Source organism: Drosophila miranda, chromosome XR (genome assembly GCF_003369915.1).
Source record: "Drosophila miranda strain MSH22 chromosome XR, D.miranda_PacBio2.1, whole genome shotgun sequence".
Lineage (NCBI taxonomy): Eukaryota > Metazoa > Arthropoda > Insecta > Diptera > Drosophilidae > Drosophila > Drosophila miranda.
In genome coordinates, this window is record NC_046674.1 from 4596570 (window position 1) to 4611344 (window position 14775).

At 47.4% G+C, this 14775-nt stretch overlaps 1 protein-coding gene across 4 annotated transcripts in view; it reads right to left on the minus strand.

Moving 5' to 3' along the window:
* LOC108151629 (triple functional domain protein) overlaps nucleotides 1–14775 on the minus strand; it is a 45609-nt gene that overhangs the window by 6426 nt on the left and 24408 nt on the right. For 3 of the 4 annotated variants that reach the window (XM_017280328.2, XM_033386660.1, XM_017280329.2), the window contains 4 exons: nucleotides 10351–10630; nucleotides 10221–10278; nucleotides 2765–2855; nucleotides 2336–2632 (listed from right to left, as the gene is read on the minus strand). In XM_017280328.2, the coding sequence (XP_017135817.1) occupies nucleotides 2336–2632; nucleotides 2765–2855; nucleotides 10221–10278; nucleotides 10351–10630 (726 nt within the window). Of the gene's footprint in view, nucleotides 1–2335; nucleotides 2633–2764; nucleotides 2856–6769; nucleotides 7356–10220; nucleotides 10279–10350; nucleotides 10631–14775 lie in introns of those variants that run through there. The other variant, XM_017280330.2, reaches the window with a different exon arrangement.

Here is a 14775-nt window from a genome sequence, read left to right on the forward strand (position 1 = left end):
CTCTGCATGTGTGTGTGTGTGTGTTGCCACTTTTGTAGCATTTGCTGTATAAATACTTAAATACATAAATTAATTCGCATTTTGCGGCAACAACAAGGCAGCAATAAAAACTGTGTAAAGACTTTCGCGAATGATCGACACAAGGGATACCCCGTCGGTGCATACCAAGAACTCAACAAAAATAGAACGAACCCTTTCCTGCTGTCAAGCGATATGACTGCCGACATTGAAAACTAATCAGCGGAGCAGGGCAGAACCGAGTGGCACGGAGTGGAGCTCTGTAACCCTAGAAACCGCCGCAAGAACTGGCTGCCAGACCCACGCACATGACGTACATTCCATCCACAAGCCCCACAAAGTGGTCCGACATTTAATTAGCCTTTTTGGGAAGTGGACGGGGGGCAGGGCAGCCAGGAGGAACGTGCAACAGGGTGAATGATGTCACATACATATACATATATATTGAACAAATACATGTATAGCATATAGAAACAAAGGGCATGGAAATTCGACAAGGAGAACTATTAAAAATTAATGACAATGCAAATAGGCGAAATGGCAGCGAACTAAACAAAGGTGGAGCACAGCCGGCAACCAGCAACCAGCAACCAGCCCGGAACCCTCGGACCCCATTGACAAGTGGGCCAAAAAGTTAACAGAGGGACTGCCAGACAGACGGGCCTCTAACTGGGTTAAGAAGTTCGCACCTGTAAACAGCCGCAGGTAAACACACAGGAAAGACACAATGGAACGATGATGGGTGGGTGGGACTGTGGAAGCGTTGACGCATCAAGGCGGCATCGACAACATTTACAAGGCGCGAGGCGCAAGGCGCAAGGCAGTCCCCGAAAATGTACATTAAATTCAGCGACTAATAAGCCATCATCAGACTAGAAACAGAAACAGAATCGAGAACACACCAGAGAGCGAGAGAGATACACTGAGACGACATTCAATTTATTGACAACACGGACAGACAGCGGACATCGGACAGCGGACAACGGACGACAAAGTGCCAGTGCCAGTGGCACTTTGCATTGGCGACACTCTGTCGATGGACACCCACCCACCCACACGCACACACACCCACACACACACGCACATCTCTCCGTCTTCAGCTCCATTCGGGGGTACCCCAATCATTAATCAAATTGGAAGGCGAGCGGAATACACACATCACAGGGAAAACTTTAAATCTTTTATGCAAATGCAAATTTTCCAGAATTATTTCGATGCTTTCCATGAATCATTGTATCCTTTCTGTGTAATTTGTTCCCCCCTCCCCTCCACCCCTCAACCAGCGGCCAAGAAAAGTCCCTCTGCCACGCAAGACATTCCCTTGAACGGAATCATCGTCGTATCGTCCGATATCCGACATTCGTCTGCAGCTAATTTGAGTGTCCGAAATTTATGCGTCCCGCACCCAACCTCCTCCTCATCCTCCTCCTCCTCCTCCTGCTCTCTGTGGAGACCTCAGGCTCTCTCCCATGCTGTGGCTCATTCAGTTTATCTTCTCTACGCGTACGACTACACGGGTGTACGTTCTTTTCTGTTCTCTGATTTGCTCTCCATTCTATGGGTAAACAAACAAAATAAAGTGGCGCATTTATGGCCAAAGGTGGCTGGCCCTCTCCCGCCCCCCATGCCTCAAATGGCGCCCACACATCGCCCCCACCCAGCCACCCCCCTCTTAGGAGGTAGAGTGTGTGCTGTGCTCCATCCGCTATGCTTTCTAATTGAGCAAACGGCCCGTGTTTGGATGACGTCTATGATGGGGATGTGGCTGTGGATGTGGCTGTGGATATAGGGGCCAGAAGTTACAATAAACTGCTTTGATTTGTGTGGGAACAACACACACACACACATTTCAGAACAGAACAGCACAGTCCAGTCCAGTCCAGTCCAGTTCCAGGGGAGCTGCTGCCTAGACAAATAAACTCTGGGGCGCTAAAAAACGAGGCTAGAAAAACACTATCTCGGAGATTGGAGAATGAGCAGACGTATACTCGCATCATTCACGCCATGGAAGAGGGAATTTTGTGCTCTAGATTTCCTGAATGCCTGAGTCTGAAGGGAGCCTCGAATACCTCAAGAGAGAAGCTTGGAGTACCCAGTTTTGCAGTGACTTGCGCCTCATTTTGAGGCTTCGAATCAGGGTGTGTTAGAAGCTCTGAGTCCTCAATCTCTTAGAGTACAATGGAACGTTCGAATACTTCGATTTGTAGAGTGTAATATCAAACGAATCCTCCAAATCCCTAGAGTTGTCCCTTCGATTTACAGAGTGCTTCGAATCTTTGACTTCTTAAACATTTCCATGGACGAAAAGAAAACTCACCAAATTCGAGGAGCTCTCCTTGACGTCCTTTGTAAATGCGGGCGGTCCATTGGCAATCAAATGTGGCTCCTGGATGGGCTTCATGGGCGGCGGCATCTCCAGACCGGCCTCCTCATCCGGCTCATAGTCGGCCCCGGCACCGGCTCCGGCCGTTGGGGGCGGCGCATGTTGCTGTGTGGGGAATTGGGGAGCCGCCGTTGAGGGGCTGCCACCTGGCTGCCCCTGCTGCTGCTGTTGTTGTTGTTGTTGTTGTTGCTGCTGTTCGGCGGCCAAATCCTCGGCGTGCTTTTGTGGTAGCTGCAAAAGGCAAACGGCAGAGGCGCAGAAACGTTGAAACGTCAAATGATTTTGTTATAAATAAACGCTCGTAAAATATTAGCTATACGGCGGATGGCCGCTGGCCGATGTCCGATGGCGGACGATACTCACTCGCAGACTCTTCTCCGAGGGCTTCTTGATGAGCGGTTTATTGCTGGGGGGCTTTTCCACCTTGCGATTGATCAGCGGCAACCAGTTTCGCCTGGAAATGAGCAGAAGGAAAACAGGACATGAGACATCTCTCTCTCTCTCTCTCTCTCTCTCTCTCGCTCTGTCAATCAAAAGTCGCGCCGAAAGGACGTGTTTTCCTACAGAAACTTCCGAATGGATGTTGTCGTGTGCACACAATCCTCCATCTCTCATTTCTCTCTCGCTCTCACTCTCACTCGCGCTCTCTGTGAACCGAAAATGGGAAAAGATATGTCGACTGCTGGCGGCTGGCGGTTGGCTGTCCAGCTGCGTGGCCAACACCAGACTGTCGCCAGCCTCGCGGGCTGCTGCTTAGCTTGGCCAAAAGCACTTGGCCCAAACGCCCGCCCTCCCGCTGCTCTGTCGCCGCCGGCACTCGCCCGCCACTCGCGCGCCTCTCGGCCGCACAGTGGGCCAGAGCACGACTCCCACATCCCATATTTCCAAGGCAATTGTATTTTTATGTTTTATGATTTTTAAAAGCCCAAATTTCCCGCCTTATTTTGTACTTTTTTTTATGAGCCAAACTTTTCACAGCATCATTTCTTGTCATAAAAGCAGGAGGTCAGGTCTCGCGTTTCGCGTCTCGCATCCTTCGTCTTTTATTTATTCTCTCGCTCCTTTGATTAATTTCGGAGCCACAGGCAGCCCCCCACAAAAAAGTTTATGGGTCAGCTTCCGACCTCCGACTTTTGCGGATTGGAACGAATCATTAATCAGCCCCCACTTTGGGGTAGCTCCATCTCCATTCCAATCTCTCTCTCTCTCTCTCTCTCTCTCTCTCCGTGTGGCAGATGGCCAGAGATTTCAACAGCTCATCAGCAGAGCTTATGAATGGATGGTTAAATGGCTGAATGGTTGAATGGATGGCTGGGGCGGTGGCAATGGAAAATGCATTTGCATTTTGCAAAAGCTTTGCTTTGTGCAAACTGCCACATAAAACATTAATTAAGCTTAATTAATGGCCAAACTAGTGCGAAAATTCGTGGCGTTGCGAAAATCAATTTCCATTTAACCAAAAACGGCACAACAGCAGGAGAGTCCGGGCCTGATGATCCATTAAATAAATTATTTGGTCAAATATAAATATTTTATGCACATTTTCGTTCATTTTTCGAACCAGTTTCACTTCAAATGACGTTCAAAATGTCTTTAATGGATGGAAAAAGGTTATTTTTTGAGAGGGCCTATCATTAAAACACATTTTCTAGGCATTTGGGATAATCTGTTGAGCATATCCTGGCGAAAAATGTCTCAAATCGCTTCGAAGCAGCTCGGTGAAGGATATTCAGTTTGGATATTCATTGCATACGAAAATGCTCCAATTATATGCCCAGTGAGGTCGTTTGGACCCCTTCCCTTTTCTTGGCTCCAATCGCATAAAAACCAAAGAAGGGAGAATCATAGACAATGATCCTAAAAACATCGTAGCCCTGGACGGTTAGAAAATGGTGGAAAGTTCCAAAACTATCGATGAAAAGTCCAAAAATTGGCCATTGTTATTGGCTTTGAGCCCCCAAAGTGCAAAGGGGGTAACATAATTCAAAGTAAAAATAAACATTGACACACGGAAGAGGGTCGCGCGGCATGGACAGCACAGGACACTTCATCCGCTCGTGGATTGAGGTTCATTTTCCCGGAAAAGTATTTAATTTATTATGAGGCTGGTTCCGTTACGTTCAAAATTCATTTGGCTGATGTAATGTTTTAGGCAAATAGACAAAGAGTCGCCTGCCAGTCCACAGCGAGTGTGCGCCTCTCCCTGGGTGTCCGCGTGTCTGCGTGTGTGTGTGTGTGTGTATTAATGGGGTCGCCGCAAAGTATGCAACACAAAAGTGGAAGGCAGTCACAAATTTGCAGTTTCCTGTGACCAAGTGTCTCCCCCTCTCTCTCTCTCTCTCTCTCTCTATCTCTCTCTTTCTGTCTGTGTGGGTGTCCATTTGGTTCATTGGACTTGAGGCAGCACGCGCTGTCCTTACACTTCCTCTATCCTCTATCCGCACCATCTATCTCCTCTATTCTATATCCTGGACAAACACACGCGCATATTGACACAGTGCTTGAGACAAAGAGCCCCCCATTCACTGACCAAAAACTTGTGACACGAAAGACACAAGGCAGTGGGGCTGAGGGGCAGAGCAAACCGAACCGAAACGAACAATAATCCATATTCATGTTGAGCGGAAGAGTGGCAGAGAGGGAGGAGGAGGCGACGGAGGAAGTCTCTTCCACCACTTAATGCTCACTCAAGTGAGTCGGCAACAAGCAAAATGCCCAATTAGTGTGCAAATATTGAAAGTACTTTTCTGTGGGTTAAACGCCTCCCTCCTCCCTCCTCCATCCACTGCCATTGCGGCTCCTCCTCGAGCCATAAATGAAATACGCAGGGGATGTTAGTTTCGATGTTAGGCACCCAGAACAATGCTTTCTGCCTTCTGGGAGAACAACTGGGAACTACTTGGGCTGTGGGCAAAGCTCTCATTCCCGATAAGATTACACCTCCTTCTCCTTCGATTGCGAGTTTCGTTTGAATGCGTAATTTGAGGAAGCCATCGTAGTGATTTCGTCGAACTCATTCCCTTAGTAATATCAAAACAAATCAATTTCTAATCGTCTCTCTGGGTTTTCTGCGACACACCAGACCACCACTGCGTATGATTAATGCGAACGCGAATGCGAAAGGGTAAGAGTCTTATCATTCGACAGACCACAGACCAAAGACCACAGACCCCTCCCTCCCTGCCTTCTTATCGCTGCAGCACCACAACATAACCCCCAGCCATCCAATGACTAAGCCACAGGACAAAGAGGTTTCCATAACCCCCCTCTAAAATATTCTCTGGCTGTTTTTATGGAGTACATATGTGCATACGAATGTGTATGCATTCTTTGCAATAATATGATAATGATTTTAATGGGTTTGCATGGGGCTTATAGAACAGGTTTCCGATTTGAAACGCTAGCATTGATATAATTGCGCAATTATCGCGAGGGAAACCCTGATCGCCCCCCCAGAGAGAGAGAGGGAGAGAGAGATCCCATCTGGGAATAACCAGAAATTCATTTCGTTCTAAAGATCCCAAGAGAATTGGCTTCTTTTGAGAGGCGCCAGAGAAGAGAAGGAAACTCCCAAAAACAAAAAATAAGCCCCAATTCGCAGAGCGGATAGATAACGAGCCGCCGCTGAGGGGGAAGTCCAAGCCTCATAGACCTCCTCGTTTATCTCGGCAGAGTCTAGAAATCTTTAAAGTGAAAACTTAACGAAGCTAAATTGTGGCTGGACAAACAACGTGTCTGTTTAGCATCCACCAGCCACGGCCAGAAACGTGACGCGAGTTGATGCCCCACCAGACACCAGGCAGAGCCACCAGCTGCAGCAGCCACCTGCATAATGAGCGACAGCCGGGCACCAAATCGTCTCCGATACACGTTTCAGCTGATAAATCCACGCTGAAAATCTGCATTGGAGAAGGCTGCGGCTCCGGCTGCGGCTCCGGCTCTGATTGAAGCTTAGTCACTTGTAAATGTGTCCGACGGAAACAAACAAGCACGAAAACAAACGCCTGGGGCAAACGAAAACAAACAGCAGAATGGAAGAGGGAGAACCGAAGCTGCTGATACCCTTACAAATTGCTTTAAAGAACTTTCATTCGAATGTGAAATAGCCTTAGAAGTTGATGGAAATGGGGGTCTCATCCATCGATTCTTTAAGTATGAACAGATTCTGAACAAAAAAGTGTATACTTTTCGGATCGGTGAAGCTCGCATTGAAGAGTATCAAAAACACACACAGAATTAAAGCTAATATGGGTTTAAATTTCAGGGAAAGATCTCGGCAATTGGGGGACAAATCTGTTATTGCAATTGAGGCGACAATAATACGTGGAGGAACGGGGGCGGGGGCGGGGGCGGGGGACTAAGACTAACCTAAAGAAGGATTTCCTTCGCTCTTTTGTGACCTGCTGCTGCTGCTGTTGCTGCCCCGCCGCCGCTGCCTGGCAGCAGACGCAGGTGAAGCCTGGTGCTGCATCTCCACCATTGCCATTTCCATTTCCATTTCCGTTTCCGTTCACAATCAAAGATATGGACTTGAATAACTTTGGCATCGACGTGGAGCGCCTGTGGCTGCGCATGTGGGTGGGCGCCGAGCTGCGTTTCACTTGAATCGAAGGGCAATCGGAACTTGAACTCAAATTCAAATTCAAATTCAAATTAGCGTCCGTCACATTGTTGTTATCGCACTCGTCCTCCACGGCGTCGACGGCAGGAGCGGCGGCAGGGGGCGGTGGTATAGCGGCATTTTTAAAATGAAAACCGTTTTCGGCCGGCTTATCGGTGGTGCCGTTGCTATTGTTGTTGTTGCACATTCCAGATAACACACACGGACACACACGGGGACACGCTGTCGAAGAGGTGTACAAAAACAGCAACAACAAAAAAAAGAAGCACAGAAACACTTCGGAGCAGTGGTTGTCGTCCCTTCCGATCAGTTCTTAAGGCACTCAACACGAACGTTGCACGGTGCGTATACTTTGCCCGTCTTGGCCGCCGTCTAACGATTAACTGTTGCTCGACGCCGACGCCGACAGAGAGCGAAGCGGGAACGCGAACGCGATAGCGTGCAAAAAGTTCTCGCCTTTCGCTTTCTGGAGAAAACCCCCGCACTCTCACACGCACACGGACACACCACACACCACACACCACACACCACACCTACGGCACACAAACAAAAACAAACAGCTTAACGGAGCGCTGCCCAAAGGACGGAGAAGAGGGTAAAGAAGAGCGAAGAGCAGCATAAGCCAACGGAGCGAGAGGGAGCGAGAGAGAGAGAGCGAAAGGTGGCTGCATGAGCGAACGCTGAGCTGAGCGCGTGTTCCGTTCTTATGATTTTTGCTGTTCTGGGATACCCTTTAGCAGAAATTTACAGAGCAAGAGGGTATAATCATTTCCAGGCAGATGTTTGCATAGATAGATAGAGATATATTTCAATAGATATAAAATAGTACCTATCTATGGGCATTTTCATGGAAAAATCCAGCGATATCAAATAATTAAAGGCCAATATGAACACATTTCCACCTACTTTTGTGACGATATTATTATTAAAACCTATATGGCATATAATTTCATTAACTTTGATCTGAAAACCTAATCAGAAATACAATTTTTCGTGATTTTTTTGGTATTTTTATATTTTTAGGTTCTCCTTGATAAAAGTCTCTCCTTAAAGTCTATCAAAAATATTGAATTATCGAACAAATTCCAGAAAATTTGCTCAATATCGCTTAATGGTATATTTTTTAACTTTTATTAACCCAACACGTTATTTTTTCCGTGCGACAGAGGTTTTAATTAAATTAAAAAAAAAAAAATCACACATCATATTTGCCTAAAATTATAGCCATTTCGAAGACACATCAATGTTCAACATTTATCAGAAATTCGCATCAATATATATCCACTACTTTCGTTGAAATCTGCGTTTGAATTGATCCCCGCGAAAACAACTGATATTTGTCGTCCCATGTGACTATCTTGGTTTTTTGCAAACTAAAATCTCAAAAATTGATAGTTGCCCAAAATCGCTCTTAGCACTTATTATAGGGCCAATCAATAGCTTCTTTATAGTGGAAAAATAATTTGGAAAATCCGTCTCAATTTGACCTTTTTACCACTTTCAATGTGTACGATGTGTACTACAGGAAAATACCCATATAGTCTATCTATCCATCGATCTATCTATATATATATATATATCAATCTTTTACCCATATTCTATCCATCAATCTATCTATCTATCAATCTATTACCCATATTCTATCTATCAATCAATATATGTTCTGTTTAAATAAAACAAAATAGTTTCCATCTCTCCTAAAAAGGTTTCTGTCTGAAACTCGTTTCGTAACTCGTAATAAAGTGTACAAATGAATATGTAATATGCCAGAGAAATGATGATTTCCTTTAGCATATAGTCGATGGCAAACTGTTTTATACAAAAGAAAAAAGCAGCCCAAAACACCACAATCTATAGATGCATGAAGTCCAAAAATCCAGGCCATTGAACAAATAACAAGCCTTTGTAAAGAAAAAAAAAAAGAATATCTATGACGGAATGCCAATAAAAACCTCAGAAAAGTCTTGGTTTCACGATTATATTCCATATTCACAGCTTTACCAAATGGTATTCCAGACAGAATATATATTCTATATCCCGAAACAAGCAGAGATCTTTAAGATCGGTTAGGGTATCCCTCACTTCGACTGCCGAAAAAAGCTCTTATGTTTATTTCTGGTTTTGCTTTTCTCACTTCGCTCTCTCTTTATTCGGTGTTCGCTCTCATGCTCATAGTTGTAGTTTTTGTCATTGGCTGAGGGGAGCACTGGGTGCTGTGTAATGGGTTTATATCTTTATGGCCGCCCCGACCCGACTCGACCAGCCCCCACCCCCACCCCCACCAGGCTACGCCTGAGCTCTGCGACACGCGATTAATCGCCCAGGCGGAAAATGTTAGTACAACTCGCATGTAAGCCCAAGTGCGAGAATTTAATCGCCAGACAAACACAAGTTGAAGCGAATTTCTATACTTTTGAGGCGCGCGTCTGTTGACAAAAGTTGACAAAAGTCATTAAAGAATGTACACTTCTAAATCAAGTTTTCCCCCGTCTGGAAATTAGTTTCGGGTTGGTGTAGGTTATGTATCTCTAGGAGAGGCAAACGCTGTTGAGCGTTGGGAATTTAAGGGTACATGTGTATGTATCTCTGCCATAAGAAAAGGAGGGGGGATTAAAGCCCAGGGGCAGTGGTTCATGACAAATGCCCAAAATCGGGTGATTCTGGAATTTATCAACATATATAAACGTTTAATCGCCCACTTATGCAATGAGTCTTCTCTGTGTCGCCCAGAGTTCACTTAAGTGAGTCACCAGATAGCACAGAGAAGCAGATAGTTTCCAGCAGCTGTTTCCTCGGCGAAAGAAGTCTAGCCCGTCCTTTCCGTTCCCCTCCTTGAGTTCGAAGAGCAGCGCGAAAAGTCAATCCCAGTGACGCATGATTAATGGATAAGCAAGACAAAGCACGCGGAACGCGGCACGAGCCACAGAGCCCGAAGAAATCACAGTAGTTAGGCGGCTAAATGGATGATAAATTACCCATGGCCCGGGGAGCTCTTATACTCAAAGAGGAGTCTTCGAAAGAGAGCGTCTTATCAGAGTGACGAGAGGGTGGCACCCGAGTGACGAATGCCAATGAAGTGCCTGATAATTCATTATCTGACCACCGCAATAGAAACCTCAAAGAAAGGTGACATTCAGTCAGAGAGCGAGAGATACCCATTAAATGGGAAAATAAAAGCCACTAAAGCCCGAGTCTTACCCGCTAAAACCACGACGTTTGGTGGACGAGGAAAGGGCATCCGTCTTGCTTCGATTGCCTGCAAAAACAAACACATAGGGAAAATTAAAATATCGCAAATGAATGTTGGGTATGTTTTTGTGAGACTTACCCTGATCCTGCATATTCTCAGTGGTCTTGGCGGCCGTTGCGGATCCGGATCCCTGCTTGTGCGAGCCCGGCGGCGGTTTGAGAACTGAGACGGGCACCAGGCCCTCCTGAACGGCGGCATCGTCGTGCTGCGGATTGAGGCGCACCAGGCAAAAGTCCGGTTCGGTGGCCGAGGGCTGTTCGATAATTTCCACCTGCTGGCCCTTGCTGACGCTCAGCTCGTTGGTGCCGCTGGTGGCAATGTAGTCGGCCACCACCCAAGTGGCCTCCTGGTTGCCCAACTGGAAAGAGAGACACAGAGCGAAAGAGAGGGAAAGAAAAGATGAGTATCGAGTGTTGCTTGTGGCAAGGAGTGCAGTTAATACGAGCCATAGGTCGAGGTCAATGTCAATGTCGAGGTTTAGGTTAATGTTGAGACAGTGGCAGTGGCATCCTCTTTTGTATTGATTGACCGTCACTGACGGAACAATGGAGGCTTGCCTCAAGGATCATTGGCAGAGCACAAGGAACTAATTAGGAAGCCATTCAAGAGCCCAGGTCTCTATTGTCTCTCATTAAATATGCATAACGGAGAGCAACACCCACCGAACATTCCATATACGAAGGAGGTGGAGCCACCGCCTAATCAAGCACACACACACACCTCCCTCCCTGCCCTGTGTGTGTGTTGTATTAATAATTTATAAGTTTATTAATTTACATGCGGCCTTGTCGTTCGTGGGTGTTGATGTGTGGGCGTCTATCGGTTTGGGGTCTTTAAATCCCAACACAGCCCCCTCCCCCCCCCCCTCCCCTAAAAGCGGGCAGAACATGCCACAAATGATGGCAAGCAGAGCAAACGTGCCACAAATGATGAAAAGAAGAGGCAAAATGCCACAGATGGGTTGTGGTTAATCGGCAATCGATGACAGCGAGAGACATAGAGAGAGAGAGAGAGAGAGAGAGAGAGAGGGGGGGGGGGGGGGGGGGGGGGGGGGGGGGGGGGGGGGGGGGGGGGGGGGGAGAGAGATTAAACCATTTAGCAGAGGTTTCCTCCCTTTTCCTTTCTGGCTGGGAGTGTGGCACGGAGATTCTTGCTGCATTCGTTGCGAGGTTCCATCCATTCAGTGGTTGCGAGGTTGTTTCCTCCATTCAAAGTGTTTGGTGGAATATTTCAATTTTATATGACATTCCCCCCCCCCACTGTACTCTATACCACCCATTTGATGATATTTATTTCACATATAATATTTATGTGGTAGCCGCCGTTAAGTGACTGACGGAGCAGGCCAGATGGAAACACCTGCTGCCTGCTGCCAGCTAAGGCAAATGGAGGGGGAAAATACAGGTGTGGAGGCGGCACAAGACCCAGGCTGGTTCACAAGGAGCAGGGTGCAGGGTGCAGGGTGCTGTACGGGGGCTGCCGTACGGTAAATGGGAAAACGTTGTCGCAAAGGCACAGGGAGGGGAGGGGAGGGGAGGGGAGACTGGCCTGCCTGCCGCTCATAAGCGCAATTAAATCAACTTCATCAGCGTACGACAGGCGCAAGAGGCGCAAGAGGCGCAGGAGGCGGCAAAGAGGTGGCAAGGAGCTTAGTATATTATGACCGCCTGACTGCTTTCCATCCTTCAAGCGTCAGAGGAGAGCGAGAGGGAGAGAGTGTACGTGTGCGTCTGTGTGTGTGTGTGTGTGTGTGTGTGAATGAAATTAACACACACGTACAACAGGGAGAGCAGGGAGAGAGAGAGAGCTGCCTCTCTCTGGCATGCCATGGAGGCAGTGGCTTGCCCCATGGCATCTCGCTGTTAATTAAGCAGCACTGACACGTAAACGTGCCTCCTACACGTGTATATGTGTGTGTGTGTGTGTGTGTGCATTAGTGTGGGCTGTTAGGACCCCATATGTGTGTGTGTGTGCCTGTGTGCACGTTTCCTCTCTTGTAATGCAATTAGTTGAAAACTTTCTGTGTGCAAAACAGAAAAAAAAAACCAGAGAGAAAAAGTTCCAGCAGAAAGTTTTTACCAACAACAAGGAGGAAATTGCGCAAAGGGTGGGAGGAGTATGGACAGGAGGCGTTTGCGTGTGGGCGTGGCACACATGATTCCATTCGTTTGCTGGATTTTGATACTCGGGAAAGGCAAAGAACTATTCCAATAAATGCTCCAAGAGTGTGCAACAGCCGCTAGGCTGTGTGCCGCATTACGTATACGGCAATGGGCCATAAGCATCGATTATAATCGTCAGCATAGGGATCCCACATCAACATCATCATTCAGTGGCAGGAGCTGGAGGATACACCATCATTATCCTCATGATTAGCAGCAGCCAGAGGAGGAGGAGGAGGAGGAGGAGCAGAAGCTGTGGTAGGATTCATCATCATCATCATCGTCATGAGTAGCAGCAGCAGGAGCGGCAGTGTGGCAGCAGTGCGGAGGAGTAGCCGTGGGAGTATCCTCCACTGTCTCCCTTTGTTTTGTGGTCTTTGCTGCAAATTGCTGCAGTCACGCACCCACGCAACGCCCTTGCACCACACAGACACTGCCACTACCACTGCCACTAATAAGCTGCAATCAGAAGGCAACAGCAGCAGCAGCAGCTCTCAGATGATTTGTGAAGTCTGCAAATGGGGCAGAAACCAGCAGCAGCTGTCGGAAAATCAAGGATATCGAAAGAGAGAGTACCAAATGGACAGACAGGCAGACAGGCGTAGAGGCAGAATGGCTTTAATTTACCATTTTGAAAATGTTGGGTATTTCTTCTCAATTTTCACTGAAAATTAAACACTTCTTTAGCTTTTCCTTTGAATTTTCGTTTCCTTTTTGCTGGGTGGCTGGCAAAAACTTGTAGCTACAAATTAAGTTGCTGTCCATTCCACCTCCACCTCCGCCTCCACCTTCCTGCCACACTTTCCACTTTACTGCTTTCATTGTCGTTTTACTTTTCGTCTGGCCTTTCGGCCCAAGTCTTTCATTAAAATAATGAAAGGATATTCCAGCAGTAGAAGAAACCAGAGTAGTAGGAGCCAGAGGAGGAGGAGCAGGAGTCTGAGGAGGAGGAGCCGCAGCAGGAGCAGGAGCCTGAGGAGGTGGAGCCGGAGCAGAGGGAGCCATAGCTCCTCCTTCTCGGCGTTTTACAGAGAACTCGTGGCTGCTGCTGCCGCTGCAGAAATGCAATCAGCGCCGCCTTGTTGGGTTTCGCTCGCATCCCTTCGCTTTTCCTCGTGGTTTCTGGCTCTCGCGCCCTTTTTTTTTGCTTAAAATAATTAACGTGGCTTACAGTTTCCTTTGCGCATTTCCATATTTAATAGGAGGGGCGTGGCAGCAGGCGGAAATGGAAACTGCGTTGGCGTTCGAGACTTTGAAGAGGCTTTTCTTTGAGTGAGTCCTTAAAGCTGTTACTGAAATTTTGCCGTATTTTTCCGTCGGCATTTGCTCTCCCAAATGGATTCCCACAGATTTTGCATTGTTTTAACACAATGCCGGGGATTCTCGTCGCACCGAAATGTCGGCAGCAGAAAGCCTTAAGGTTGAGGCCGTAAGTTGGACATTGAAGGACCCTCCAAGTGCAGGAGGCAAGCGGGAAAGAAGGCAGTGGGGAGAGCAGTGAGAACGACAGGCGCTGGGGAGAAGCGTGATGGAAACCTAGGAATAACAATGCCAATCCAATGGCAAATCAAACCTCAATGGATGCCTCCCCCCCCACCCGCTCATCTATTTTACATATTCAATTGAAAACTTTGCACACGCCAAAAACTCAGCGCAGGATTTGCATATCGGTAGTCGCCTGCTGCTGCTGGGAATCCAGGATGCAGCCGAAATACGGGTAAACTTTCTAGATTAAAGTCCTTCGCGGCGGCTGGAGGGGCGCCTCGATGACAGCGAACGCGACAGGGGCGGGGACACCCACATCCACGCAGAGGACCAAGTTTTCGCGTGGCAGGCAGAGGGAACTCTGCTTTCGCCTGATTACATGCCGATAACAATAATAGCTTAGGCCCTGCCACGAAAAACAACTCGAAGAATGAAAAGTCTTGCGCGGAAAATGCTGCCTTTTCTTCGCTTTCTTCGCTTTCTCCTCTTTTCTTTCATGTTCCGTGCCTCGCCTTTCCTTTCTCTCTGTTTTATCGCTCGCATCGCGAACTCTCCTTATTATACCCGATACTCAAAATGAGTATTGGGGTATATTAGATTTGTGGTAAAAGTGGATGTGTGTAACGTCCAGAAGGAATCGTTTCCGACCCCATAAAGTATATATATTCTTGATCAGCATCAATTGCCGAGTCGATTGAGCCCTGTCTGTCTGTCCGTCTGTCCGTCCGTCCGTCTGTCCGTCTGTCCGTCTGTCCGTCTGTCCGTCCCCTTCAGCGCCTAGTGCTCAAAGACTATAAGAGCTAGAGCAACGATGTTTTGGATCCAGACTTTTGTGATATGTCACTGCTACAAAAAT